Here is a 27795-nt window from a genome sequence, read left to right on the forward strand (position 1 = left end):
CTTTGTACAACAGATTTACCATCTGTCAGCATCTGAGGGAAGCCCACCTCTTCTTCCAGACTCATAACACCAGTGTCCATGATGCCATACTCGGCATCAACTGTGGGGGTATGTGAGGTGACTGACAGTTCTTCTTAGAAGCAGGGCATCCTCAGTGAGCTGTTAACAGTTACCCTGCCTCTTGGGGATTCCCTTCTGGACGTGTATGCTCAGACTACCCCCATATCAGAGTATGTTAGGAAAGAAATCAGCTATAGTCAATAGCATGGCTCAGAGTGACAGGTGTGGTTTGGGAAAGAGTAGGTCTCTTTGACTTCTCAGGGGAATGCCTTCTGCACTTGAGATGCATGCTAAGGAAACTGCTCCCACTGATGCCCATGCTGACCTCACAGCAATTCCTGAGCTCCTTCTGGGGCCTGAGCACTGCACTGTGCAGAAAGGCCCACCACAATAGGTGGTGATGAATCTGGTCAGGTTATCAAGGGTCATCTGTGTCTGTTGACACAGCAGGAACCATACTTGTGAGATCTGGCAAAGATCACACACCTGCTCACACTTCTCACCAAGGCTCTACTCCTGCTAGGTGACACCAAGGAAGGGACCATACTGGAGGCAGCTTAGAGGCTTTCCCAAAGACCTGAGACGACCTTGGAAATGCAATAATATTGTGACACCTCAGACAAGTTTGACAGGTAGCTTGTTACCTGGGAGAGTAAGAGCGCCTGAGAGCCTTGTGGGAAGGAGCGGTGGGGATGGAGTTAGGCTGAGAAAAGGGAGGTGGGTGCTTCGCTAACCCGTCGGCACTCCAACCCCACAACCGACTGCAGTGATCAGAAGAGGAAAATCAGAGAGAGAAATACAAAAAGCAAAGGGGAGGGGAGGAGGAAAGCACTACACGCTAAGTGTCTTAGTCTCCTCTTTCCTTGACGAAGTTCTATTAAAATTAATCAGAGCAAAATTAGCACTTCATCATACAGAGAAAAGAACAAATTTTGTTTTACAATTTGGTCCTCGATGAGACCACTTTATTCTTTCCCTTCCCAACCATGGAATGTGTTTACTACTTAAAATCACATGAGATTCCATGTGTGGGATTGTGTGTATGTGTGAGTACGAGGGGGTGTGTGTATCTGCATGCACTGGGATGGACATAACAAGCACGATACATAAGAAAATATGGATGCTCACCTTCAGATAACTAACTAACTCATCAGTTATTTTAGAAAGAACCAAAGAAGAATTATGGGGCCTCAATTCAAAGGGGACCAGAGGGACTCCAGCAGGAAGACTCAGAGACTGAGCTACTCTGCTCAGAGCACTCCAGCGTGGAGCAGTGCATTCTCTAAGGCTGTGATCCAGCTGGATGTCATTCAGAGACAGCACAGCTGTTTCCTTCTGAAACAACAGCAGCACCACTAGAGGGCTAGCATGTTAAGTCTCAGCTGGCCAGCTCAGAGTACAGGTACAAAAACCAAATCTTTCTGCTCATATCACCTAGTATGAGAACTGAAACTTTTGGGGGAACACAAGTATTCATCCTCCCTTCACAACTGTCACTGGATGCCTGGGCTTGCAGAGGCCCTGAAGTAAAGTTCTAACAACTGCTGCAATTCAAAAAGAAGGAGAAAGAGACTGGGAAAGCGGGGAGCTGGGCTGGTTGGTGATGGGGGTAAGGCCCCAGGTAGAGCCCACGGCATCAGCACCAGGCACCTACAGAGCAGCCCTGCCTGCCACTGGCATGCATTGGTGTCCCCACAGCAGGAGCCTCTGCATGCTAGACTCCCCTGAGCACAGGTATGGCCCTGCTTTATAAGGAAAATGAGGTACTGAGATGCCAAGTCACTGCGATACAGAGGCCTAAAGACACACTGGCCTCTGTGGGGCACACACTGGGTTGCAGGTGGGGATATAGCAGGAATGCAGGCGACACCTCAGGCTGGGTCTCTGCTTGGGGAAGGAGCAGCAGACCCACCCACCTCTGAGTGTGCGGTGGGGTCACCCTGTTAGGCGTCACTTTATTCTATCCATACTCTGGATCCTCTGACGAGAGGATCACTAACAATTACTTCCTATTGCTAGGGACATACACGCTATTTACACAGAATCATCTGCTCTATGACATGTCTGCTGAGAACATATAGCAGACCAGATTATTTCTGAAGCCCCTTGCAACTCTGTTTTTCATTTACCATAAAATCACGAGGTAAAATATAAATATGTTTTTCACAATGAAAGAACCTAGCACATAGATCTCTTCTCCAAATACCAAGTAGTATTTGTGTATTAGTTGGTAATAGGTGGTTTATTCTTTCACACAGAAATGTAATGGAATGTTTTACAGAAGTTTCACCTATTATCTACAGCATCTCTACTACTACTGGGTTGATAAAAAAACAACTGCCTCACTGGTGATATATATATATATATTATGTTAAATTAAAGACAGGGTCTCATTCTGTTGTCCAGACTGGAGTGCAGTAGCATGATGATGGCTCAGTGCAGCCTCCCTGTCCTGGCTCAAGCAATCCTCCCACCTCAGCCTCCCAAGTAGCTGACACCATAGGTGTATGCCACCATGTCTGGCTAATTTTTATTCTTTGTAGAAACAGGGTGTCACTATGTTGCCCAGACTAGTCTCAAACTCCTGGGCTGAAGCAATCCCCCCCATCTTGGCCTCCCAAAGTGCTGGGAGTACAGGTATCAGTCACCATGTCTGGCCACTAGTGATACTTTTTAAAAACGATCAGATTTATCATTTTAGAATGGTTTCTGATTCTCATCATGATCCAAGTATAGAATTTTTGGACTAAAAAAAGTTCGTTATGACAGTTAAAATAGACTGAAAACAGGCCAGGTGCAGTGGCTCACTGTATTAGTAATTCCAGCACTTTTGTGAGGCAGAGGCGGGCAGATCACCTCAGGTCAGGAGTTCGAGACTCCATCTCTACTAAAAATACAAAAATTAGCCAGGCATGGTGGTGTATGCCTATAGTCCCGGCTACCTGGGAGCTGAGGCATGAGAATTGCTTGAATCCAGGAGGCAGAGGTTGCAGTGAGCAGAGATCATGCCAATGCACTCCAGCCTGAGCAACAGAGTAAGACTTGGTCTCAAAAAAAAAAAAAAAATGACTCAAAACAAATAATTGGTAATAGCTTTTCCCCTACAGAATAAAAAGCTAACACTGTCTGGTCAAGATAACTCAAAGGAATGGCAGGTCACAGAAAATCAACACTTCCAGGGCAATGCTCAGAAAAACAGCTGAGATTATATACAACAGATCTGTATACCTGTCTTTAGTCTCCTTAGAATAAGGTAACTTAGTCAATTCTATTTAGTGCAAGAATCCATGTCTTTTATCATTTTCCTGTTAGAAAATACGTAGCCTATTTGAACAGTTCTAGTGACATGATGACATGAGGCAGTTTTTCCCACTGCTAGACAGTTTCAGTTGCGAGAAAAATAATTTCTCCAGTGAGCTCCAATTGGCTAAGGCTATCATGCTATTTATGCACTGAATGATGGCAAGTTTAAAAAAACCTTTTTCTACCAAAAAGAAACTACATAAATAATTCCCTAAAGAAGAATTTGATAAGAAAATATTTAGACCACACATGAACTATTTAATATTGAAAATAAATCTCTTCATTTCTTCTACTAATCTGTAACTATAACTAAAAATTAAATTGAGGCCAATTAAGAAGGAATAATGACCTTGAAAAGCAAAATTTTTAGACCTGAGGACCCATGAAGATTGACTTAGCCAGTTCTTAGCTCTGATAAATGATACTAATAGCACTACCAAGTTTTTACTTAGATTAGTAGCATAAATAATAAAATGCTTAATTTGAGTTATACCTTTTGACTTATTACCTAAAGAATGTGGTACTCTTAAGAATGCAGTAACTAAAAGATAAGATGTATGAAGTATATATTATGGGAGAAAGACTTTGCAATTAATGTTACATAAGTATCTCTTCTAAACAGAGACAACAATTTACAGAGAATTCAAGTTTTCCACAAAACTTTCTCCACTAGGAAAGATGATTTTATGATTTTACTGTCATCACTGGACCACCATATTCTTTAGATACAGATGGTAGCATAAGAAAAAAAATGGCTGAACCTCAGTCACACCTGGGAAAGCCAAGCATATTTTCATTAGTCTCTGGTCTCAATTGTTTAATTGTAACAGCCTGTTGAAGTCAAGACAACACAGACCAAATCTGGAGCCATAGTATCATATTGCAGTCTACCTAAATATAGTGCAGAGGGACATTTGGGGGAGTCAACATAAGGGCAATTTAAACAGCAAGGTAAGATAGGTATAGAAAATAAACTGCAAACTTCTTATGTTCCAAAGTATTTAAAGGAAATGAGGAGCTAGAAAACTTCGGTGATAAGGAAGAAGTGTAGGAGATTCTTGATCATTTAATGAACCAAATATAAAAGCAATTATGTTTTGATGTCTTCTTAGGAAGGAGGTAACCATTAAGGGAAAAAAGCATGCTGTGGTATTTTCATTTCATTTTAAGATCTTGGTGTCAGTACTCCTCAGGACAAAAGCGTCCTAGTTTGTATTGTTAGTGATCCCAAAGAGTTAGGCTTCTTGTAGACAAACAGAGCATGCGTGCCCCTTTCTGGTCCAAACTCTGGCTCTTTCCTAAAAATTCCGGCAACTACTTTGAGTGGGGCCATGGGTAACTTCCAGCCCATGTGAGGGGGTCACTAAAGCCACCATGCAGACTTCTAAAGGCTCTGGTCAGATGGTGAAGTATTATCTAAAGATCTCAAGACAAAGCAGTTTCTCTTTTTTTTTTTTTTTTTTTTTTTTGAGACGGAGTCTCGGTCTGTTGCTCAGGCTGGAGTGCAATGGTGTGCTCTTGGCTCACCGCAACCTCCGCCTCCTAGGTTCAAGCAATTCTCCTGCCTCAGCCTCCCAAGTAGCTGGGATTACACGTGTGCACCACCACGCCCGGATAAATTTTGTGTTTTTAAGTACAGACTGGGTTTCACCATGTTGGTCAGGCTGGTCTTGAACCCCTGACTTCGTGATCTGCCTGCCTCAGCCTCCCAAAGTGCTGGGATTACAGGTGTGAGCCACCGTACCCAGCTAGTAGTTTCTCTTTTTAAGTCACTGCCTCAGCTTCTGTAAGGTCAATCTTAGCATGGTCCCAACAAGAGTATGAAATGTTGATCCAATTTTAGTTCCCAGATTCTAAATCCCACTCCTTCAGAGCAGCATTTGGCTTCAAACATGATAGCAACTATGTTTAGAATGACCACTTGGTTGAAAAACTACCCGAGACTTGGTGTAACTGACATAACAAGTTTGCTTAGATGACTAAATACCTTCAGGTTCTATTACTTGCAGAACAGGTAATGAGCTGGATTTTATATAACATGGATTCTATGTAAAACAGTACTAAATGCAAACTTTTAGTTGAGGGTACTATTAGGCACTAGTGAGTGTTTAGAGGTACAAGAACCACAGAGAACACTCAGCACACACCACTCAACTTACCACCATAGAACATGGTAAGTTAAGATTTGCATAATCTTTGCATAAGATTATGCAGTTACAATTTGAGTGAGGACTAAAACCCACGGTTCTTGATATTCAACATTCTTTTTTGTTACTTAGCTTAGTCTAAAAATTTAGAAATAGGCTGCACTGCAACTAAGGTGCTTTAGTTTCTTTACTTCTGTGGAAAGTAAAGGAGTGTCCTTACCTTGGAGACAGACCCCCATGGGAACAGTTGGTAGGTGAGGTCAGGGGGCTGGTCCTGCTGCTGGTGTGTCGGGAAGGTGTTCGGCCAATCGTATTGCTTGGAGAGCCCTGAGGTGAAGCAGAATAGGCATCGTTGTTCAAGGGCTGTATATAGAATATTGTTCTATTCTTCCCTTGGTCTTTTAACCCACATGTAAATGAATGCATAGAATCTGCCCAGAATGGTTATCTGTTTTTTCGGAATCATAAGGCCAATTTTAAGTGTATATGAACCAAAAATGAATCATCATCATACAGGCACTCCTGGAGTCGAATGATTGATGTTGGTTGGGCTAGAGTGAAAGACACAACTGAGAATTTGCATCTTTACAGTATTGAAAAATAAGACCAACTCAGTGAATGAATGACTAATTGGATAACCTAGTGAAAATGCAGCCGAACAACCTAAGAATAAAGGTTATACTTAAATACCAGATTCATTCACTCACTGGGCTTATGATGGCCCCATCGTCAGGATGCTCAACATTTACTGAAAGAGAACAAGGAACTGGGCTATTCCATTAGGGTAGATTCTACGTAAGGGCTGCACAGAGTCATGGACATCACACAGGCACCGGCTGTGACCAAAGCACTCACCACACTGGTGTTACTGGAATTCTTGAGGTGGTTATGCAGGAGTTTGGTGGCACCATCCTGGAATGTTTTTGGCAAGGCACCAAGTAACATGGTAAATTCAGGAGTATTCAATTCAAACAGAGAGATTAGCACAATTTGTGCTGCCTAGAAAAAGGAACCATGATTAATTTATATAATGTATAATAGTGGTCCTTCGTCAAAATGTTGATTTAAATTTTTTTTAAAAAATATTTTTATAAGTAAAATCACTAATAAGAGGACATTCTAGGCATCAAAAACAAAAAGCATCTGAAGAAAATACTGTCAATCGTAAGTAGTCTGACTTCAATCTGGAAAATAAACGCTGGCTTCATTTTAATGCCCTGGCCTTGGAATTCCACAGCATATTAATAATAAATTCCTAGAATTTTTCTTTTGTTGGATGATTCTAGGAAGGAAGCTGGTAAGTGGGTAAGGGAAACAAAAAAATTTTAAAAGTTTAAGATTGATCCTACTTTAATCATTTAGAACTGAACAGGGACCTCAGTGCACCCTGAAAGCACAAATTTTCAAACATGCTGCATTAGGTTTTCTTGAGAAGCCACACTCCTCTTTACTAAGAAACACTAGAAAAAGAGTATAAATACCTCTGAAAAACTTCTACTTTTATACCTATAAGCCAAGGAGAGCGAGTTCTGAGAAGCAAACTGTACTTCAAAGGAATTGACATTAAAAACGTGCTCTGCAGCTTTTCGGAAAATGTTCTACTTTTGTTTATTAATTGAGTCAACACACTGCAAGCCTGCTTGTAATGACTGTGGTAGCGAGGTAGGCAAAGCAATGAGCTGAAACAACAGTGGTCAATGAGACTCAGGCTTCTAGTAAGTGATGTGCTTTCTATAGATTTAGTAGCAGGCAATCTAAGCCTAAAGCACAATGCCTGAGGAATTAATTACAATAGTTTTGATTTACAAAAGCTAAGCCAAAAAAATTTTTAGTAAATAATAATTGGCATTTCTTATTAATTTCTAAGAGTCGAGAAAAAGAAGAAGACACAAAACTGTTTCAGTGAATACAATCACCTCTTTATCATTTTTAACCATAAAGACTTTACAAACATAGTCTTTCCAAGGACTATAATTTTAAAAATTGTGGTAATTATTCAGAATTTTTTTCTATGACATAGAATATTACACAAAAATGTGCTTGCAGAGAGTTTTGGAATTAAACATCACAAAATATTTCAATGCTTTTACAATGTTAAAATTAGTGATAGGTCCAGTTAGGACAAAAGTACTATTCTGTCCATGGAGAAGGAAAAGAAATCCAAAAACCCAAAGGTATTTAACCAAAAATAAGAATTATGAATTTGAAAGTTTAATCAAAAATTACTTTTACATTTTGAAATCATTCATTAAGCACAGCATTGGGCAAAAGCACATTACTGTTTTCCCCTTTAATTTCAAATACAGTCATTAAAATAGCTTTTCCACCCAAATTAAATCATAAGTGGTCAAAATATTTTTATGGCATGGGTAAAAGCATTATCGACTGTACTAAAATATATTTTTCTATATTTCATTTTGGAAACATTTTAAATAAATAATCTGAAGGAAACTATTTCACCATCAATTTAATGTACTATTAATTTGATATGTATATTTGTATAATAGAACAATTTCCAAAACTCATGCAAAGTAAACTGTATTTTTTAAAAACATTGTATTAGGTGTTAGAAAAAAACAACGCATGCAGAAAAATAATGCACTACAAGGAGAAAGAAAGCAGCAGCCTAGAATCGTAGCAGGAAAAACACATTAATGCCATCAATTTAATTCAAAAATACTGGCATTTAAATTTTGTTGATTGAAAATGGCATTTGAATGTTATAAAATATATGATTGCATTCTTGAATAGCATGTTTTTTTTTTAATGTGAAATGTGCCCTGCCTTTGTTTAAGAGACAATATTTCTTCCCAGAATGATGTTATCTAATGTCACAAGCTAACTTGAGGCTTTTCATGAAGCAAATTATAAACTTAGTAGCTTAAAGTGTTTCCAAAGTAAAATCTTTTAAAAATAAGATCCAAGTTCTCGAAACTGGCAGAAAGTTTCATTTAAATATACTTTTTTTTTTTTTTTTTTTAAAGAGATGGAGGTCTCACTATGTTGCCCATGCTGGAGTGCAGTGGCTATTTACAGGTCCAATCATAGTGCACTGCAGCCTCGAACTCCTGTGCTCCAACCGATCCTACCGCCTCCGTCTCTGGAGTAGCTGGGACTATAGGCATACATCACAGCGCCCGGCCCAGGTATCCAATGTTTAAAAGATTTTATATCACAGTTTTACAAGAAATTAGACTGTTATGGTTCTCAATTATTTTATTTCCGACCCTCTGAATTAATGATAGGTTAAAATATGGAATCCAATCAAGGAGGAAAACTGGGTTATATTTATCACTACCATCAATGATACGATCTCATTAAACAAGTAATTCCAGATATGGAACTAGGTTGGAGAGATGCATTTAGAAAAAGCCTGGGGCATTGCTCATGTTCACTAGTGACTCAAAAAGTGGAGTATGCCACTGTTCTTGTCTGTGTATCTGCACTGCTGTCTTTATAAGAGGCAAGACCATTAGGCGGCCAGATGAAAAACTGAGTACTGCTGACATTTTCTAATGGGCAACCCTAGTGCAATTTATTTTAAGGATGAATGGCAACTTAAAATGAAATGATTCTCACACGCATCCTCATTGAAGAATTTTTTTTCTTTTTAAGATAGGGTTTCACCATGATGGACAGGCTGGTTTTGAACTCCTGACCTCAGGTGATCCACCCACCTTGGCCTCCCAAAGTGCTAGGATTACAGGCGTGAGCCACCACGCCCGGCCTCTCATTGAAGAATTTGAGGGGTAGAGTTTGTAAAAGGTTCTTCACATCTCACTGTTACTGGCTGAAGAGAGAACTCCCAAGGACATCAACTGTCTGGAATGTTGCACACCTTATAGCAGAAAGGAATTGTTCCTAGCAGATCAGAGCAAAATAACACTTTGCCAAATACTTCAGTGTTCCTAATAATTTGGGAAAACAAAACTTGAGAGGAAAAGCAGTTTTCCAATTTATTGAACCTCACTGTTCCCTTCATACTGTCATTAAAAATTGTTTCGTAAAGACACCAGAGAAACAATTTCAAAACTGTCAGACATTTCTCATTTGGTATCTCTCTCTCTTTTTTTTTTTTTTAGAGATGGGGGTCTCACTATGTTGCCTAGGCTGGAGTACAGTGGCTCTTCACAGGCATGATCACTGTGCACTGCCGCCTTGAAAATCCTGCAATTCTCCTGCCTCAGCCTCCCAAGTAGCTGGGACTACAGGCATGTGCCACTGTGCCAGCCTACTATCTCTCCTTTTTACTCTTCTGTTAAAATATGGTAGTTGTTGACACAATCATGGCTATTCCACTGAGAAGGTAGTTAATCATAAAACACACCACCACACAAACACTGACACAGGCACACATATACACACTCATACAGTATTAATTTTAGGTTTCTCAAAAGCTTCCCAGTGCCTTCTCAAGGACAGCTGGTATTAATAATCTAAAAAGCAAACAGTGAAGTATGCTGTTTGAAATTAGTACACAGTTTTCAATCTACCTGTTTACAACTTTCTTCCAAGTTTCCTTCTCCAGGCCCGGAGCAGGTTGAAGCTGACCTAGTGGGGAAATCCTCACCTACTCGACTACGCTGATGCGAGGACTGGCAAACAGGAAAGGTGGGAGGATTGAATCAGAGAGAAGCAGAAAGTGCCTAACCACGGCAATCTGTTAGCTGTAAAAGCATTTGGCTTCTTAGATAAAATCAGTGAGACACACATGATTGAAAGTTAGGAAGAATCAGAATAATAACAGTAGCCGCCAGTTTTAACCCTCAGTAGTATCATTAGGTCTTTTACTTAATAATCCTGAAAGCAGTACTCTTGCTTCAGGTGATGAAATGGAAGACGTCAAAACAAGACTTGAAAGAGGCCAGGTGCCGCAGCTCATGCCTGTAATCCCAGCACTTTGAGAGGCTGAGGCGGGCAGATCACCTGAGGTAGGAGTTCGAGACCAGCCTGGCCAATATGGTGAAACCCCCCATCTCTATTAAAATACAAAAATTAGCTGAGCATGGTGGCACGTGTCTGTGATCCCAGCTACCCAGGAGGCTGAGGCAGGAGAATCACTGGAACCCCAGAGGTGGAGGTTGCAGTGAGCCGAGATCATGTCACTGCACTCCAACCTGGGTGACAGAGCGAGATTCCATCTCAACAATAACAACAACAAAAAAAGGCTTGAAAGAGACTCACAGTCACAGTTAAGCTGAGATTCCGTTATTTGATAGTAAAACCCTTAGCTTTCAGAATAGAGGCATGCTGGCTTTACAATCATGTATTTTTTTTAAAGTCAATTAGAAATCTTACCTTTTCAAGGCTATTTATATATTAATACTTCTCCCTGCTCTAGCCAACAGCATCTTTATAATTCTAGGTTTCTTTGCCATGCCTTCACTGCCCACACTTCTCAAAACAAGGTTTGGGGGCTAAATCTTTTGCTTCATTTGACAAAGAGAATCACATATAATAAGCAAACGTACAGGCATTCTAAATTCCAAAATGTAAACATGCAATTAAGTGGCAGAGGCAGAAATCAAACGGAGATCGAACTCCAGAATCCACCTTCTTTCTATCAGTAATATATTTTATTATCTTATGTCAACAAGGTGCATTAAGAACAGCTAGTGTACGTCTGCATAGTAACATCACACAACTAAACCAGTCAGGGATTCCACAATGAGGAAATGGAAGACTTGACTTTTGGAATAAGGCAGGGCAGTTATAGACTGTGTTGGGCTTTTTCCTCTTGTCCAAACCAGTCTCAGTGAGGTAAGCACACCTCATTGGTGACTGTGTTTTGGTTTTAAAAACATCTTAACAATTTAAGCACCCCTCCCACCACAATGTGAAACACCAGGACATACTGAGCTAAAGAAAAACAAAATGTTTAAAAAAGCTAAAATCAATGAATTTGGGCCATATCAACTTGTATCCGTCTGAAATGCTTCAAAGTGCTTTCACAAATACAGTTGTATGGACTTAAGAGAGTAAATTACGTTGTCTGAAAAAGTTCTCAGGTACTGTTTACATAAAATATTCTCTAGAGATGAGTTTAATATGAGAATTTACTGTATACATTTCAGACTGGAGGGCTCTTCTGCATTTAGAATATAACCCTACCCTAACACAATTAAAGCAGGACATTAACAGAACTTGGTTTAAAAACACAAAATGCTTTAAAAAATCACCAAGATTTCCATAATCCCTGATATAACCTTAAAAAACTCTGGAAATGAAGGATGAGGCAGAACAAAGTTTATTTATACAGACATGTATTTTACATTTAGTGTGGTAAATTATCTAGACAGGAATGGCCCTAGTTTTATTTTTATACAGCTTTAAAATGAACAGTGATATATACTACATCACGATTGCTAAGTATTTTAATTTGTTTAGGTACTAATATCATTTTGACAATGCTTCAAGAACATCTCATATTCTTGGGTAAGGCAACTGCATCACTTACAAAAGCAACTATATTTATAGATGTCCAATGGACGGTACATCAAAACAGGGAACTTAAATAAAAGTGAGTATACCTCCAAAGAAGATTAAGCAGTGTCCTAATGTAGGCTTTGAGGACATTATTTAATACTATGCTATGATATGCCTATTTGAATCAAATAGTAATGCTTTACTAGTTAGTGCTGAATGCCTACTGAAAGCCAAATAGTTTAGAGACACAAACATCTTGGATGATTAAAAAAAAAAAATCTAGAGGGTGCCAGAATACAGACATGTAAGTTGAACCACATTACAATTTGCAAAGATAGGTAAAAAAGCTCCCTCCTAAAATAAGAGCGAGGGAATTATGAAGCATTCTGCCAACCCACTAAAAGAGACACCAAAGCCCCGGTAGTCAAGACACTATGATGGCCCCCAAGATTCCCCAAAATGTATTATGCCCTATATAATCCCCCCCACCCTCAGAGTAAGTGGGACTTATGAATACAATGGATATCACGCCCATGATTGTATTACATGGCAGAAGGGATTTTCAAAAATGTAATTTAGGCCCCTAATCAGCTGACTTTGAGTTAATCCAAAGGGAGATTATCCTGGGTGGGCCTGACCTAATCAGGCAAGTCCTTAAAAGGTATCAGAGAGATTCAAAATGAGAGAGATTCTATGGCTGGCTTTGTTTTAATTTCTCCTTTGTTTTTGAAGAAGAGTCTTGCCAGACAGTGAATTCTTGGCTGACAGTTTTTTGTCTTTCAGACCTTTCAATGTCATCCACTCCCTTCTGTCCTCTGTGTTTCTGATGAGAAATGAGCTTCTAATCTTATCAAGGATCTCGTACATGGGATGAGTTGCTCCCCTCTTGCTACTTTCAGGACTCTCTCTTCGGCTTTCAACAGTTAGATATGATGCGTCTGCGTAGTGGATCCTTTTATTAAAAAAATCTTAGTTTGTTGGGCTACTTAGATGGGTAGGTTAACGTTTTTCATCAAATTTGGGGGGTTTCTTAGATATTATTTCTTCATATATTCTCGCGATGGCTTTAAACAAGCAAACTTCCTGGCAGCCTCTACTAGCTGAGAATGGCTCCCCGTTGATATTCAGCAAGAAAGCAGGCAGCTCAGTTCTACACCTGTAAGAGGCTGGAATCTGCCAAGAGCCAATGAGCTGGAAGAAGACCTCAGCCTCATATGAGACTGCAGATCCAAATGACATCTTGATATCAGCCTTTGAGATACTAACCAGAAGGCCCAAAGAACATATGCCAGATTCCTGATTTATTACTGTGAGAGAATAGATCTGTCTTGTTTCAAGCTAAGTAAGTACAAGTTTGTTATACAATAGATAACAAATAAAGAAGTCAAAAGAAGGGAACTTTCAAAACTATAGTTTAAAAAATGATGGCTTCAAGTATTATTTGAAGTGAAATCATTTTCATATGGGTATTTATCATTCATTAATTCATTCAAAATATGTATTAATGCCTACTGTGTTATTCCAGGTGTATGCCAGGCACTGAGCATGCAGGGTGAGCAAAACATTCTCCTTACTGCTCAACTTCCCAAACCCTCTGCTTCAGTCTATTTCACTGTTCCAGACAAACCTCATTTCTTACACGTGACTACTGTCCCTCCCCTAAACCCATCACTTATGCAAACTGCATCCATATTCCACATCTGAGGATGAATCTTGTCTTCTCTAGGAAGCTTTCTATGATCAATACAGAGTGCACTGAGCTGACAATATGCAGAAAACCAGGCAGGTATTCCATCAGTTTGAAGAAGGTGCCCAGGGTAACAGGGCCCTAACCACTAGAATGGGTTTAGAGGAAGCACAAGAACTCTAGGTACGAGGTAGGAGGGAGGTGGGGAAGATGCCAGGGAACAGAGAGGCCAAGCCTAGTCCTGAAGATACTGTGAAGCAACACTGCGTAGCAAGGGAACTTACAGCAACCAGATCAACACTGTATCAGCAGTGTGTCTGTCCTGAGGTTCATTCCAGGGCCATGGCCCAAAATACTGGGCCTTGTCTATGCATGAAAAATCAGTCACGAGTGAAAGAAACTCCAATTAAAAAAAAAAAGAGTGTCTAGGCTCTACCCTATACCAACTAAATCAAATTACTTGGAAACAGAGCTCAGAAATCGACATCAATTTTAATTGCAGCCAGGACTGTGAACTTAATCTAAATCTTCTCAAACTCCTCTGAAGATCAGGATCATTGTCCTAGAACCTGAGTGTAAGTTCAGTGTGAAAGTAAGGAGTTAAGCAGAACTCACAATGGGCAAGGAGAAAAAAGGGGCAGGCATGGAAAGCAGCATGCCAGCGGAGACAAAGCTTTGTGAAGTAACACTGTATAATCCAAAATAACTGAAAACAAGTGTTGAAGCTCATTCAAACAGTAAATGAACAAAGTGTTTCCAGCAATAAATCTAATTTCCTATTTATATTTGGCTTGAGCTAGGATTAAAATAAGTTGAGGTTTTTGGAGCCTCAGGCTGATAATAACTGTATATAATGTTCTGATTAGAACACTAAGGACAATAAATCCTAGTTCACATATTCTAATGTGCATGTCCACAGAGAGTAGGCATTATGATCAAAGCTAGTTTGTCCCACACAGGCCCTAATTGAGGTATTATGTGAATCTAAAACAGGTTTCAACCCATAGCAGGCAATACTTAAGTAACATTCTATTACAAAAGCACATACTCACATATCACACGCATACTTATATACTACATATTGGAAGATGTTTGCTCTTTTTTAAGAATCTATTACATCTTATTAAGCTTTTCAACCACATTTTACAATAAGGGACCCTGCAGCCAGCTAGCCCTAGATCTGCAATTTCATCTTTAAAGTACATATTACAAACTGATATAAGGAAAACAAACATCTGTGTAAAAGACACTAATTTACTAGTGATTTCCTATTACAAAACACATAAAACAGATGCCTGGGAAAACCATAAGCCAATCATGCAACGTTTCATATTTTCATTTTTATATTCAAAACTAGGCAGAGCCGGAGAGAGAAAAGGGCAACAGCAGAGCCTTAGTGACAAAAGTTTGTGGGTGGGTGGTGCAGTTTGCAAGTTTCTAAATACCTTTCTCTAACACAAGCCCAGGAACAGTCTGTAATTATACATCAGCTCTCTTGGACATACCTTTCTCACGTCTGAACTCTTTGGTTCTGTTGTCCAGGTTATGATTCTAGAAACAGCAAGCCTTGTCTCACTAGAGTTTACAAAATCTGTTGGATCCATCTGTCTGGCCAGAGACTCAATATATTTCAGGATTGCAACTTTGACCTGAAAGAGCCAATAATTATAAACATTAAGTACACCTGATGAATCTTTGAAAAGAATTCTCATCAGGTACCAGAGAAAAGTAAACCCTGTTGAGGGGAAACTCTTTCCGTTCTCCTGGATTTGTTTCCACATGGAGCAACATCCAACAGGGGGAAAAGCATGAAATGACTGATGGGTAAGTTAAGGGACAGGAAGGGGCACATGGCTCAGTCTTCTTCATTGTTAGGTGCCTGTAAAAAAGCATGCTCTGCTCCTCATCTATGCTGCAAGACACTTTTCCAGGGCAGGAGCCCATGGGATTTCCAACTCTGCCACTGATGACAGGGCAAGTTCAACTCCAGTTCTGCCACACATTCTAAGCCATGTTCTGTAAGGCAGCACTTTCGGTAATCCAGCTCATGTTCTGCCCTAACTTCACCATCAACTTCTCAACTAGTTCTGACCTCAGGAGAAAAAGGTAATAATTTATTAGGCTCATCCTAAAACCTCCAAAAAGTTAATGATCAAAGAACAGACGATGAATGTGACCTAATTCAAATTAACACACATCCTCCCTCAAATCTGGTCTTGTTACTATAGGTAGGATTTTCCACAACATGTAACAATTAACTTTCACATCTTAGCATGTTAGTATTAAACATTCCAATAAGATACCTATCTCTACATACTAGAATGTCTTAATTTTCTAGTTTAAATATTACTTGTGAAAAAGACTAGTACTGCCCAAATGTTGGTAAGGCTGTAGGAAAACTAGAGCTCTCATACACTGCTGGCGGGAATACAATATGGTACAACCATTTTAGAAACTTCTTATAAAGCTAAACATATACCTACCCAATTAACCAGCAAATACACTGCTAGGTACTCAACCAAGAGACACAGGAACATATCCATAAAGAATCAACCAGGAATGTCACAGCAGATTTATTCACAATAGCTAAACATGAGTCACATATAAACAAAAGTAAATTTAAGCAAATTTGAGTTCCAGGGTTGAATTGTAATGACAAGTAATTACTGACCTTGAGGTTTGGAGTTTGAGTTTGATCCACAATAAATCTCATCAAAATGTTAAATTGTTGATCAAATGGAAAGGAGTCCCTAGGTTGGGGCGGGGGGAAAAGTGCTCATTTTTAAAGAAATTTATTACAGAACAATGTTAAACTATTTAACAAAAGCATACCATTATAGATTAATATATGTAAAACCCTGTTCACATTTTTAATAAATAGTGCTTTTCATTTTATGTAAAGTAATACATGTTATACAGAAAATCTGGAAAAAGGAAAATCTTGTTTCAAGTCCCCAAACATAAACTGAACTTACGCTGAGTGGCTATTTAAAACATTAAGCAATAAACTAAGGAAGAAATTTCTACCTGTGTTTCTAGGGATTTGCTCATTTTCCCTCCAGCTACCTTTCTGGATATTGATTAAACATAAAAATCACTTCTGATACACAAATCTCATTTTTATATCCTGACCGGGCTGCTTACGGCTGACCCTGCTTAAACTAACCGTATTGTCATCCTTGGTCCTGGTCACTGCTTAGGGTCCCTGTATACCACAGAAGAATGCCTTTGAGACGGCGACAAAACATGTCCCGTCCAGCAGCTACAAATCACACACAGAAGCCTGGGGTCCCAGGAGCCCCTTCTCTCAATCCATTTCTTGCCTGTTACTGATCTTATTTCTTGTGGTCATCATGATCTCTGATCCAATCAAGCAACCCTCAGGGGCTCTCAGCCAGAGAGTCAGTGCTCTTTCTGTTAAAATGCTGTAATTACTAGTATTAAGTTTAAAATTGTACTATGGAGCCCCTTGTGGATAATGGTGATATAATTTCCATATTAACAGAAAAGATAAATGCAAGGCAAATATCTACATTGCTTTCTTTGGACTCTCTAGTCCAAATCTACATAAATAAAGTAAAATAAGTAAACAGGTTTGACTCTCTAAAATGAAACAAATAGAATTAATTTGAAAAGTAAATAAAATCATACAACAAGAATAAAAGGCGCATGGCCACATATAAGGGACCAATGTCATCATCCCTATAATTACCAATAAAAAGTAAACTTGATCCAATAGTACCCCTTCCTCCCACCATCTAGTTGTATCCTGGAATCTTTGAAGATCACTTCCAGAAGGAAAATACACTGTAGTATAGATGATTTAAGTGACTATGTCAACAAACCACACACAAAACGTCTCTCCCTTCTTCTGGCAGCATGGGTTGGATGGAGAATACATTTCAATAATGGGTATGTATAATCAGGAAATATGCCATCGTTAGGTACAGCCAAAGGAAAGGAAACTGAGGCAGATTAGCACTCGAGTCTATAAACTGAGAAGCAATATTCTCAGCCATCACTAAAACCTCCTATTAATAGTCACTGACTGATTCTAGATCAGCTTAAAGAGCTGTGGATCTCAACTGCTGAGAAAAAGAAGGGAATGTTAAAAACGCTTTAGGCACTCATCAGATCAAATCTACTGAGACTACGACTCTTAAAGAAAAACTAACAGGAGGTCATGACTGTATTCCTTAATCATCGAAGTTTAGGAATATAATCTTAATACTCCTACTATTCTCAAAAATATAAATGGATCTGGTCATTGGTACATTCACCTAAATTAAGTGATCCACAGGCCAAGCCTGGCTTACATGTGTTTCATTTGGCCTTCACAGTATCTTAAAAAATTCTCAAATATGTTGCCCAAATCGACATTTCTGATCTTTCTTGAAAAGTCTGGTACTACTGAGCCCATGTCCCAACATGGCCACAACTGGCCCCAGCCTATCAATAACCCTCCTATCCACTCCACTTAATGATACCAGCTTATCACCTAGCCCCTCAGTCAATCTGGGCTCCACCTTTATAATTCATTGGTATAATAGTGTACTGTAATGCTCCCTAACTCCACAATAAAATTTTTAACCATGCAAAGGAATGACAAAGTTTCCAAGCTTTATTGCAAATGTATGTTACTTTAATTTTATTTATTTTATTATTACTCCTTTTTTTATGCCCTCACCAACAGATTCAAGTACTTTACTTTGAGTTCACTGAAAACCAGAAGGGAAATCTCTCTGGATAATAGAATTCTATAGCAATGCAATTGCACAGATTGACAGGGTCAAGAGCCATAAGAAAACAGCTGGCATCATAGTGTAAAGGAACAGGTGCATACTTTGAAGTGAGAGTCAAGTAACAGCTGCATGCATAGGGATGGCCAGCAGGGCAGGATGTGCTATTGTGCTAGTCAAGGGAGCCAGAAAGAGAAGGTTCTAGGTTCTAGTGCTATCTGTACCACCCCCTGTCTCCACAGGAGGTGAGGACACACACCCACAAGACAGCCTGGAACAACAGGAACAGAAAACAGAGCAATCATCAGAAATCCGGATTTTAGTTCCTAAACTGCCACTAACACAAAGTTAAGGCCAAAGTGTCTGCTTCTCACTGATAAAATGAACATCGCCTTTAAGGTCCTTCCATCTTGAAATTCTATAATAACTAGAATTATTTCAGTTTGTAGCAACTTATAAAAGTAAGTGCCCTGATAATTTTACGAGTGACTTGGAAGTTATTCCTTTGTTCTTTAAAAAACTACACCAATTTGACATTGCCCCCTCCATCTTCCACCAAATCACAACCAAGACATCATTGCAAAGTGTCTTCTGAGATCTTTTAATTCTCATACTTGCATGCTGAGGACCCACAACTGCATAGACAGTAGAGAAGAGTTTTCTGAACAGCAGCAGCATGTAGTTTTTTCTAACTTTCCTGGGCGTTGGCAGCTTTTCTTTTCTCATAACAGCTAGAAGGGTCACAACTACTTCAAATGTGCAAATCTCTGAGCCAATGTACTATCAATTTAGACTTTTCCTGGACCAATGGAAACTCTACATGATACACTGATTAAAAAAAATAATCTCTAGTATGACTTCTAAGTTGAAGTAATAAAAATATTAAGGTCTTCAGAAAAATATCAACAAATATTCTAAATGTTCTTTTTAAATGTTTTTTAACGAGAAGAAAAGTTCTAAAGTTTTACATTTATTTATAACATGTCTTAAATACTCACAAAAGTAATATAACACAAGGATGATATGGTATTTCATCTCATGGATTGGTGGGGTATCAACAGATATGTCAACAAATGAACATGAGAACTGAGAACAGATATTCAAGTGGGTGACAAAGGCCATGGCAAAAAGTTACCTACAAGTACTGCAATATCAAAATGGACCTAACCCTTAAACACCTACCTGGTGACATCTAGAGCCTTTTGGACTTTTGCTTGCACAGATCCAAGTAAATCTGCTCCCATTTTCTTAAGTAATTGTGTGAGAAGAACAAAAAGCCAGTCTTGCAAGTCATCCTTATGAATTATTATAAAATCCACAAGAGTCTCCAAAAACATACTGAAAACCTAGACACAAATGAAAACCAAGTAATTCACATATTGAATTCACAATTTCCTCCAAACCCTGCAAAACATTCAAAATGCCCATGCGTGCTTTGCCCAGCCTCTTGTAACTTAGGTTAACCCTGTTACCGGCTGTTCATAGCACAGAAGGAAAATGTAGTGCAGAAAACAGATAAAGGAAAAAGGAATGGAACTTACTCTCTGTTGTGAATTCCACCGCAAACCAGGCCATGCAACAAAACAAATTCCATGTTAGTTGGCAGTGAATTAATACAATTTTCATGCGCTTTTTTTTTTTTACAGAAAACCTGAAAAGGCTACAAATGGATGAAATATTCTCTCCTCCCTCAATATAAACCTTTAAAAGGCAGCACAGAGAGAAATTAACTTTTCTGATTTTAATCCTGAAGGTTTTCTTTAACAACAAATCCTCTTGTCCTAATGCTATTCTTATTCACTAACAGTCAACAAACACTATTATAAAATGAGCTAATAAAAACACCTACTCACTATTGTGTAGCTACTGCTTTTCACATCAGACATTTTGATGTATGCCTATTTCAGATATTATAAAGTAATAGATGATTACAGCTCAGAATAAAATATATTAACAAAATTCTCAAGCTGTTGTGTAATGATTTTTGCTTAGGTGAAATAGAGTCCATACTGGAATATCTCTGAACCAATTTGAGAGAGAAAAGTAGCACTGAGTTTCCCTACCTTGTTAATGAAACTTGTTCTACTTTGGACAACCCAGGAATCCTATACCGCCTCATTTCTACCACAGCAACTATTCACCACCAGGGGTCGCCTGTGAAACAGCTCAGGAAAAAAGTCATTCAGCCCTAGCTATGGGATTCCTGGCTTAGCTTACAGGCAGCTAAAAAATATTAACTAAACTGAGACCTCCAAACTCACTGTACAAGAGACTTCTGATGGAAACAAATTTCCTTCTTTATCCTCACATTCTGCTTCTGAATCGGCAATCTAGGGGTGACAAGTAACAGAAATTTATCAATGTTCTAAACTATCTAATAGCTCTTAAGTTATAAATCTTAAGACTCTAATTATGCTTATGCATTAAATCTTACTGCTTTTAACACTATCGTAGAGAAAAATATTGATAAATTTTATCTTTGGATATCTATGTGGCCTGTAGACTCAGTCTTTCTTGGATTTTTATTGAGATTCACTCTGCTGTCCAGGCTGGAGTGCACTGGCACATTCTCAGCTCCCTGTAACCTCCACCTCCCAGGTTCAAATGATTCTCCTGCCTTAGCCTCCTGAGTAGTTGGGATTACAGGCACATGCCACCATGCCCAGCTATTTTTTTGTATTTTTAGTAGAGACAGGGTTTCACCATGTTGGCCAGGCTGGTCTTGAACTCTTGACCTCAAGTGATCTGCCCGCCTTGGCCTCCCAAAGTGCTGGGATTACAGGCATGAGCACCTGGGGAATTTTTATTAATATTGTTAATGTTGACTTTGCTGTGAGGGTCAGAGCAGAAAATTTAAGACATGCTTCAAGACTGATAGTGAGGAGAGCTGTTGGAGGAGGAGGGGAGGAGAACCCTTGCATTCACTCCCCTTTACTCTCATGAGCACCTCAAAAGGCTAGAGCCGTATCTTGCTTTCTGTATCCCTGCCGCAGAGCAGGTACTCAGTAAATGTTAAATGACTGGGTGAATGAATGGGTGGATCAATGTTTCATATTTCAAGGACAATAACTGGCTGGGCTTTCTGGCCATCACAGGTTTCTTTCTTTCAGCACAACTTGGAGGTGATCATCTTTACTAGGAAAATTGTAGTCAATCCTGCATGTCAGCATTAAAGATCGGCTTCTGCTTATTTAAGGTTCTATCCATTTCTGTCTGGATTGTGTCCATACAGTTTACTTTTGTCCTTTACCCCTTTCCCTATATTTTCACCTTGCTCTCCACATTTTTCCTTTAAAAGTATCTGATAGTCTCTAAGGGTCTTCTCCCAAATAATGGTATTTATTTAAAACCTAGACTCCAAGTAAATTCTTGTAAAAAGCCCCTCTCTCACCCCTGGAAAGTGTTGTCCCATACTCATGGGTGTTTCCCCCTCAGCTGGGACTCTCTCGTCAAAAAAAAGCATTCCTCAGGCTTAGTGTTCCCTTTGGCCCTCAGGAGGTGTGGGCACTAGCTAAGTGATCACCATTCAGCAAGTTCTTGGGAACAGCAAAATCCTATTTTAAGAAATAACCTGGTTTTCCAATAAATCCATTAAATTAAATACTTTCATTTTTCTGTCTTGTCCTATGAGGATATATTGATACAAAAATAATTATATACTTATTTTGCTTCATTACTCTAACATCAAAACATGCATGACATTATAATATAATCTTATATATTATAGCACCTACCTCACTGTTTGGCTAACAGGAGACATAGAAAAATATAAGAAAGACCATCTGATTCTCTCCCTGATAACTCTTACTTGAAGCACACTTATTTAATTTTAATTTTACGCACATTTAAGTTTCTAAGAATTCTATTTTTAAAACGTGTAACATAAACTAGTGCTGAAATTGGTGTTACTCTGTAAGGCGGGAACTGCACTACAGGGAATTCTCTCTCATTCTTGGGTAGTATATCACACAGAGCACGCAGACATGCAGGGAGATAGATAAGGCAGGCATGACTTCCAGACTTACCTTGCTATGAGGATCGGCAAACATCCGGGTGAAAATCTCACACAATCTTTTCAGTTCAACTCGACTAGAAGAAATAACACAGAAATCAATGAATTTATTACTTTTATTATTTTTGAGACAGGGTCTCACTCTATCACCCCGGCTAGAGGGCAGTGGTGTAATCATAGCTCACTACAGCCTTGATTTCCCAAGCTCAAGTGATCCTCCCACCTGAGCCTCCCGAGTAGCTGGGACTACCAGTCCACACCACCGCGCCTGGCTAATTTTTTTGATTAGTCAACTAACTGTGTAAGCTTTACACAATTTATATCTACATAACAATGTCTTTTCACAAACTCTTATTTAATTTATGGCTAAATCAAACAGGAAGATAAAACAAGAGATTTGTTCTCATTTTAAGATGACGAAACTGAGACTGAGTGGGTACAAGCTCACATATCTGGAAGTGACAAGGCTATGTACCAAATCCTTTTCATTTTATTTCAGCTGTGTTTTCCACATGCCACAACTGAAAAGCAATGAAATAAACTCGAAAAAGCATGCCTATCCTGCATTGTGATGAGAGGTAAAAACAAAAAAAGGAAAAAAACAGAACAGCATATGTTTTGGGGTCAGACAGACCTGGATTTTAATCTCAGTTCTGCTGTAAATAAGGTACTTTGGGCCGGGCGCTGTGGCTCATACCTGTAATCCCAGTACTTTGGGAGGCCAAGGCAGGTGGATCACCTGAGGTCAGGAGTCTGAGACCAGCCAGGCCAATGTGATGAAACCCTGTCTCTACTGAAAATACAAAAATCAGCAGGGCATGGTGGCAGGTGCCTGTAATCCCAGTTACTCAGGAGGCTAAGGCAGGAGAATCTCTTGAACCTGGGAGGCGGAGGTTGCAGTGAGCCGAGATCGTGCCATTGCACTTCGGCCTTGGAGACATGCGAATCTCCATCTCGAAAATACATAAATAAGAAAGTACTCTGCTATCTTTAAGCCTGTGTTTTTCCTCATTGGTAAAACAGGATAAGGACTATGTCACATGGTTGCTGAGAGAATTAAAAAATATAACACATTGTACCTTCTACTGTTCCTAGGACAAAGCAAACACTCATTTCACATTGGTGCCCTTTGCCTTTTCTGGTCCTTGACTATCACTGAGTCCCATGTTTAAAGTTTGAGAGAAAGGTCTTCTTTTCCACAAATCATCCCTGAGTAATCCCCGTTTATGCGGATAAACAGTTGGTTCAAGGACTCGCCAATATTGTTAATGATGTGACCTAGATTAGACTGATGCCGACCGACAGATTTCTAGAGATTATTCAATGGGTACTCGGTGAACACTAAGAATCTACAAAGTGGGACCACCAGGATTAAACACATTCTTGAGGAACAATAGCCATAAATCATCTTTTGTTTCTGACAAGTCACTAGAGTGTCATAGGATGCCTGCATTTCAGAAGGCACATGACAACACTTCCTGTATCATCTTCACGAACAGATGAATAATGTGGGGCAGACTTGAGTACAGGAGGGTGGAGTCAGACTGACTGAAGAGCCACAATGAGGGCTCCGCAACTCATCAGCCTGTGCCCACTTCGCTTTCCAGAATCCAAGAGGAATTCCCATCTATGACAGCTGATTTATCTTATAAAAATTATCCCAAGGATAAAGTAGATTGCATTTCATGTATACTAAGTTGCCTATTCCTTTTTTTTCTAATTTTTGTTGTTGTTGGTGTGTGTGTGTGTCTGTGTGTGTGCAGTAGAGACACAGGGTTTCACCATGCCGGCCAGGCTGGTCTCGAACTCCTGACCTTGTGATCCACCCACCTCGACCTCCCAAAGTGCTGGGATTACAGGAGTGAGCCACCACGCCTGGCTAGTTGCTCATTTCTTACTTCCCTTTCACATCTCCTTTTTCTTGTTTTAACTTTCTCTCTAATTGAGAGTCATCTTATAATCAATGACGTATTTGTACTGTCATGGCTTAATATACAGCATTTATTAAAGGGTTATAAAAATAAGGGTGTCTACAGTGCCTTAGATTTGACAAAATATGGTATAACCATATACTTTTTTGGTATGTGTAATACATGCTTATTTTAGAAAATTTATAAAACAAAAACAAAGAAAAAAGCAAAAACAATCCATCTAAGAGACAATGCTGTTAATATTTTGAAGGACTCCATTTTGTTATCTCCTTACTACATACATTTATAAGCTAAATATATGCACATGTATATCAAAATTTTCCAGACCGAGACTGAAACATTTTATCCAGGACCCTGAAGCATAATGAACCATACTAACCTGCAGTTTTTGTTTTTTGTTCTACCTGAATTGCATACTGTACACCAAAATTTCTCAAATAATATCTACTGGACAAATATGAAACATCAGAGAACCAAATATGCAGTCTGTTTTTTTTTTTTTTGAGACAGGGTTTTGCTCTGCCACCCAGGCTGGAGCACAGTGGTATAATCATAATTCATTGCCAATTTCCAACTCCAGGGCTCATGTAATCCTCCTGCCTCAGCCTCCAAAGTAGCTGGGATTACAGATGCATGTCACCACATCCGGCTAATTTTTTACATCTTTTTATAGAGATGGAGTCTCCCTTTGTTGCCCATGTTAGTCTCGAACTCCTGGGCTCAAGTGCTCCTCCTGCCCTGGCCTCTCAAAGTGCTATGATTACAGGTATGAGCCACTGTATCCACCCTAAATGTTTTATCAACCTAATAAATTGTAGAATATATGCCACATGGGCTGAGCGCGGTGGCTCACGCCTATAATCCCAGCATTTTGGGAGGCCGAAGTGGGCAGATCACAAGGTCTGGAGTTTGAGACTAGCCTGTCTAATAATATGCTGAAACCCCATTACTAAAAAATACAAAAATTAGCCAGGTGTGGTGGTGCATGCCAGTAGTCCCAGCTATTTGGGAGGCTAAGGCAGAAGAATCGCTTGAACCTGGGAGGTGGAGGCTGCAGTGAGCCGCGATCGCATCACTGTACTCCAGCCTGGGCAACAGAGTGAGATTCCATCTCGAGAAAAAGATATATTTGCCAGATATTTCAAAGCCTCTGGATGGCAAGGACTGTATCTTAGTCATCTTGCCGGTTCCTGCAAGTGGACCTAAGACTCTGTTAATTATAGGGAATCCCTTTAAGCCCCTGAAGAGTCCAACAAGGGATTCAAACGTAGCTCATATTCTTGCTGTGGTCCTCACCTCAGTGTTCTTTGGCTCTTCAGTAGGTTCTGCAGGCCCAGAAGCCCTTCTTTCCTTTCTGACCAGTTTGAACTAGCACAGTGGTTGAGAACTTCTGCTACATCCTCAGTCTGCCGCAGATAATGGGGAATGCCACCATTCCTGGAGCCATATGAGCGCTCAGAGCAAACACTTGAGGCATCACTGTTGGCGTCATCGTCAGAATACATCCCATACGGCTCATACCTCCTCCTCACAGGCTTCTTCTGATAGGTCCAATGAGGGGTGGGAGTGATTGAGGACGAAATAGAAAGGTGAAATGACCATGAGTCGTACCAAACAAAATCTACAACAAAGTTAAGTGTAAAATGACACACACACAGACACGCTTTTCCTGTGCTTATAGATTAGGGAAATAAAAACAGAAAAGCAGTTTTCCATTAGGTAAAATAACTAATAAGCAAAGCACTCTGTAGTAGGGAGGAAAGAGTGTGGCCTCTAGTAAAGTGTGTGGACTTTACAGGAAGACAGACAGATCACAATCCTGGTGCCAACACTGACTGGGCTGTGTGACTTCTGAAAGCCTCCTAAGCATTTTGCTGCAGTTTCCCCATCTTTAAGACAACAATAGTTATACCTATCATACAGGCTTGTTGTGAGGTTTAAATAAAATTGTATGTTAAATATTCCAGCTGGGCACCTGGAACACTGCAAATATGTGCAGCCAACAGCCCCTCCCCAGTCAAAAGCAATATATCCTGAGCATAGTCTATGGGCAAACTTTTCTGAATATTTATGTTTCCTATAAAAGCCAGAATTTGAAATGTAAGTGGCAGAAGTAGTCCACATAAAAGAATTCCTAAGTCATCTCCCTCTGTTGTGCAGGCTGGTTTCAAACTCCTGGCCACTTGCATTAAAGATTTAGGGTTTTGAAACATGAATAGGCTTCTTTTAAAGTAGACTATAATACCCACTTTATTCATTTCACTGACCCTGAATACAGAACTGGTATACCCATAAATATGACATAACAGTAACTATATAGAATTTTAAAAAGCAAAACAAATAGCTATTGGCTTAAACCATACAAATACACTTCTCTAATAATATGGCGTATTATTAATCCAACATTCTCAGGACTGCTCTGCCATAAGTGTACCGTCCTAACATAATTATTAATAGCATCCCCCTTTTACTGTCAAAAGCATTTTTGCTTGCATAACAGATTACATGGTCACACATAAATCAGACTCCTAAAATAAGAAAAATGCTGATAAATCCATTTATGAAATCATGACGACGTAAGAATAGGCATAAACTGTGTTAATAAAATGAAACACTACTAGAAGCAGCAGAGCTTAACATTTAAAATAAATACCAAAACAGATGTACATGAAAGGTGACTGACTCCACCATGAGGCAACAATGATGGTGAATCACTGTTATGCTTCAACAAAACCATATAAACCAGAATTTCTATACTACACCGTATTTTTTTTGTTTTCACTAGCTTCTAAAAGAAATATACTTGCAACAGAAGCAATAAAGTTATAAAACAAAAGTTAAAGCACTGGTACCTTGCTCCTGGAGTCTCCTAACAGCTGTAGGCAGGAAAATATTGAAGGATGGGGAAAAAGCATAGAGAATTATGTCAGAAGCATATGTAGGGATTGTTCTTGCAAAAAAAGTATACAGCAAAATATATTTTAGCAAACCAAAAATACAGGTTAGCAAGCGTTTCATATCAAGCGAATAATAATAAAAAATGCTGTCAAAATGGCATTTTCTAACCCTCCTTCATGTCTCAGAAGACCTTCTGGTAACTTGCTGTAATTCTTTGCTAAAACTTTTCCCATACCAGTGAGGCAAATCTCTAAGGTCACCATTAATTCTACTATCTATTTCTCTGAGACATTCTGTCTGGCCCTGTGGCGTCTATTCAGTCAGTGAGGCAAGGATTCTGTACCATTTCTGTGTTTTCTCTTCAGAAGCAGGTCACTTGGAGAGACTAAATAGTTTGGACAAAAAGTAACAAGGGCAGCATGAATCTAATGGGAGTTAGAGCTCAGAGGAAAGCTCAAGTCAAGTTAAGCCAAAGCTCAAACTCTCAAGTCCTATTCTGCCTCCTAGAACTTTACACACACTCCCTTATGCAGTTCTTTAAAGAACTAAGAAATTCCCTTGACTTAAGTGGAAGTGTCAACTAAGGGTTTCA

General features: G+C 39.3%; 1 protein-coding gene across 50 annotated transcripts in view; it reads right to left on the minus strand.

Moving 5' to 3' along the window:
* Positions 1-27795, minus strand: part of CLASP1 (cytoplasmic linker associated protein 1) — a 289654-nt gene that overhangs the window by 36979 nt on the left and 224880 nt on the right. For 23 of the 50 annotated variants that reach the window (XM_054257721.2, XM_078328016.1, XM_078328009.1 and 20 more), the window contains 8 exons: positions 27158-27181; positions 25602-25846; positions 22388-22451; positions 19545-19708; positions 16295-16373; positions 15129-15272; positions 6366-6509; positions 5731-5837 (listed from right to left, as the gene is read on the minus strand). In XM_054257721.2, coding sequence (XP_054113696.1) covers positions 5731-5837; positions 6366-6509; positions 15129-15272; positions 16295-16373; positions 19545-19708; positions 22388-22451; positions 25602-25846; positions 27158-27181 — 971 coding nt within the window. Of the gene's footprint in view, positions 1-704; positions 822-5730; positions 5838-6365; positions 6510-10003; positions 10106-15128; positions 15273-16294; positions 16374-19544; positions 19709-22387; positions 22452-25601; positions 25847-27157; positions 27182-27795 lie in introns of all 50 variants that reach the window. The other 27 variants (XM_054257722.2, XM_078328019.1, XM_078328018.1 and 24 more) reach the window with 3 other exon arrangements.

Source organism: Callithrix jacchus, chromosome 6 (genome assembly GCF_049354715.1).
Source record: "Callithrix jacchus isolate 240 chromosome 6, calJac240_pri, whole genome shotgun sequence".
In the NCBI taxonomy this organism is placed as follows: Eukaryota; Metazoa; Chordata; class Mammalia; order Primates; family Cebidae; genus Callithrix; species Callithrix jacchus.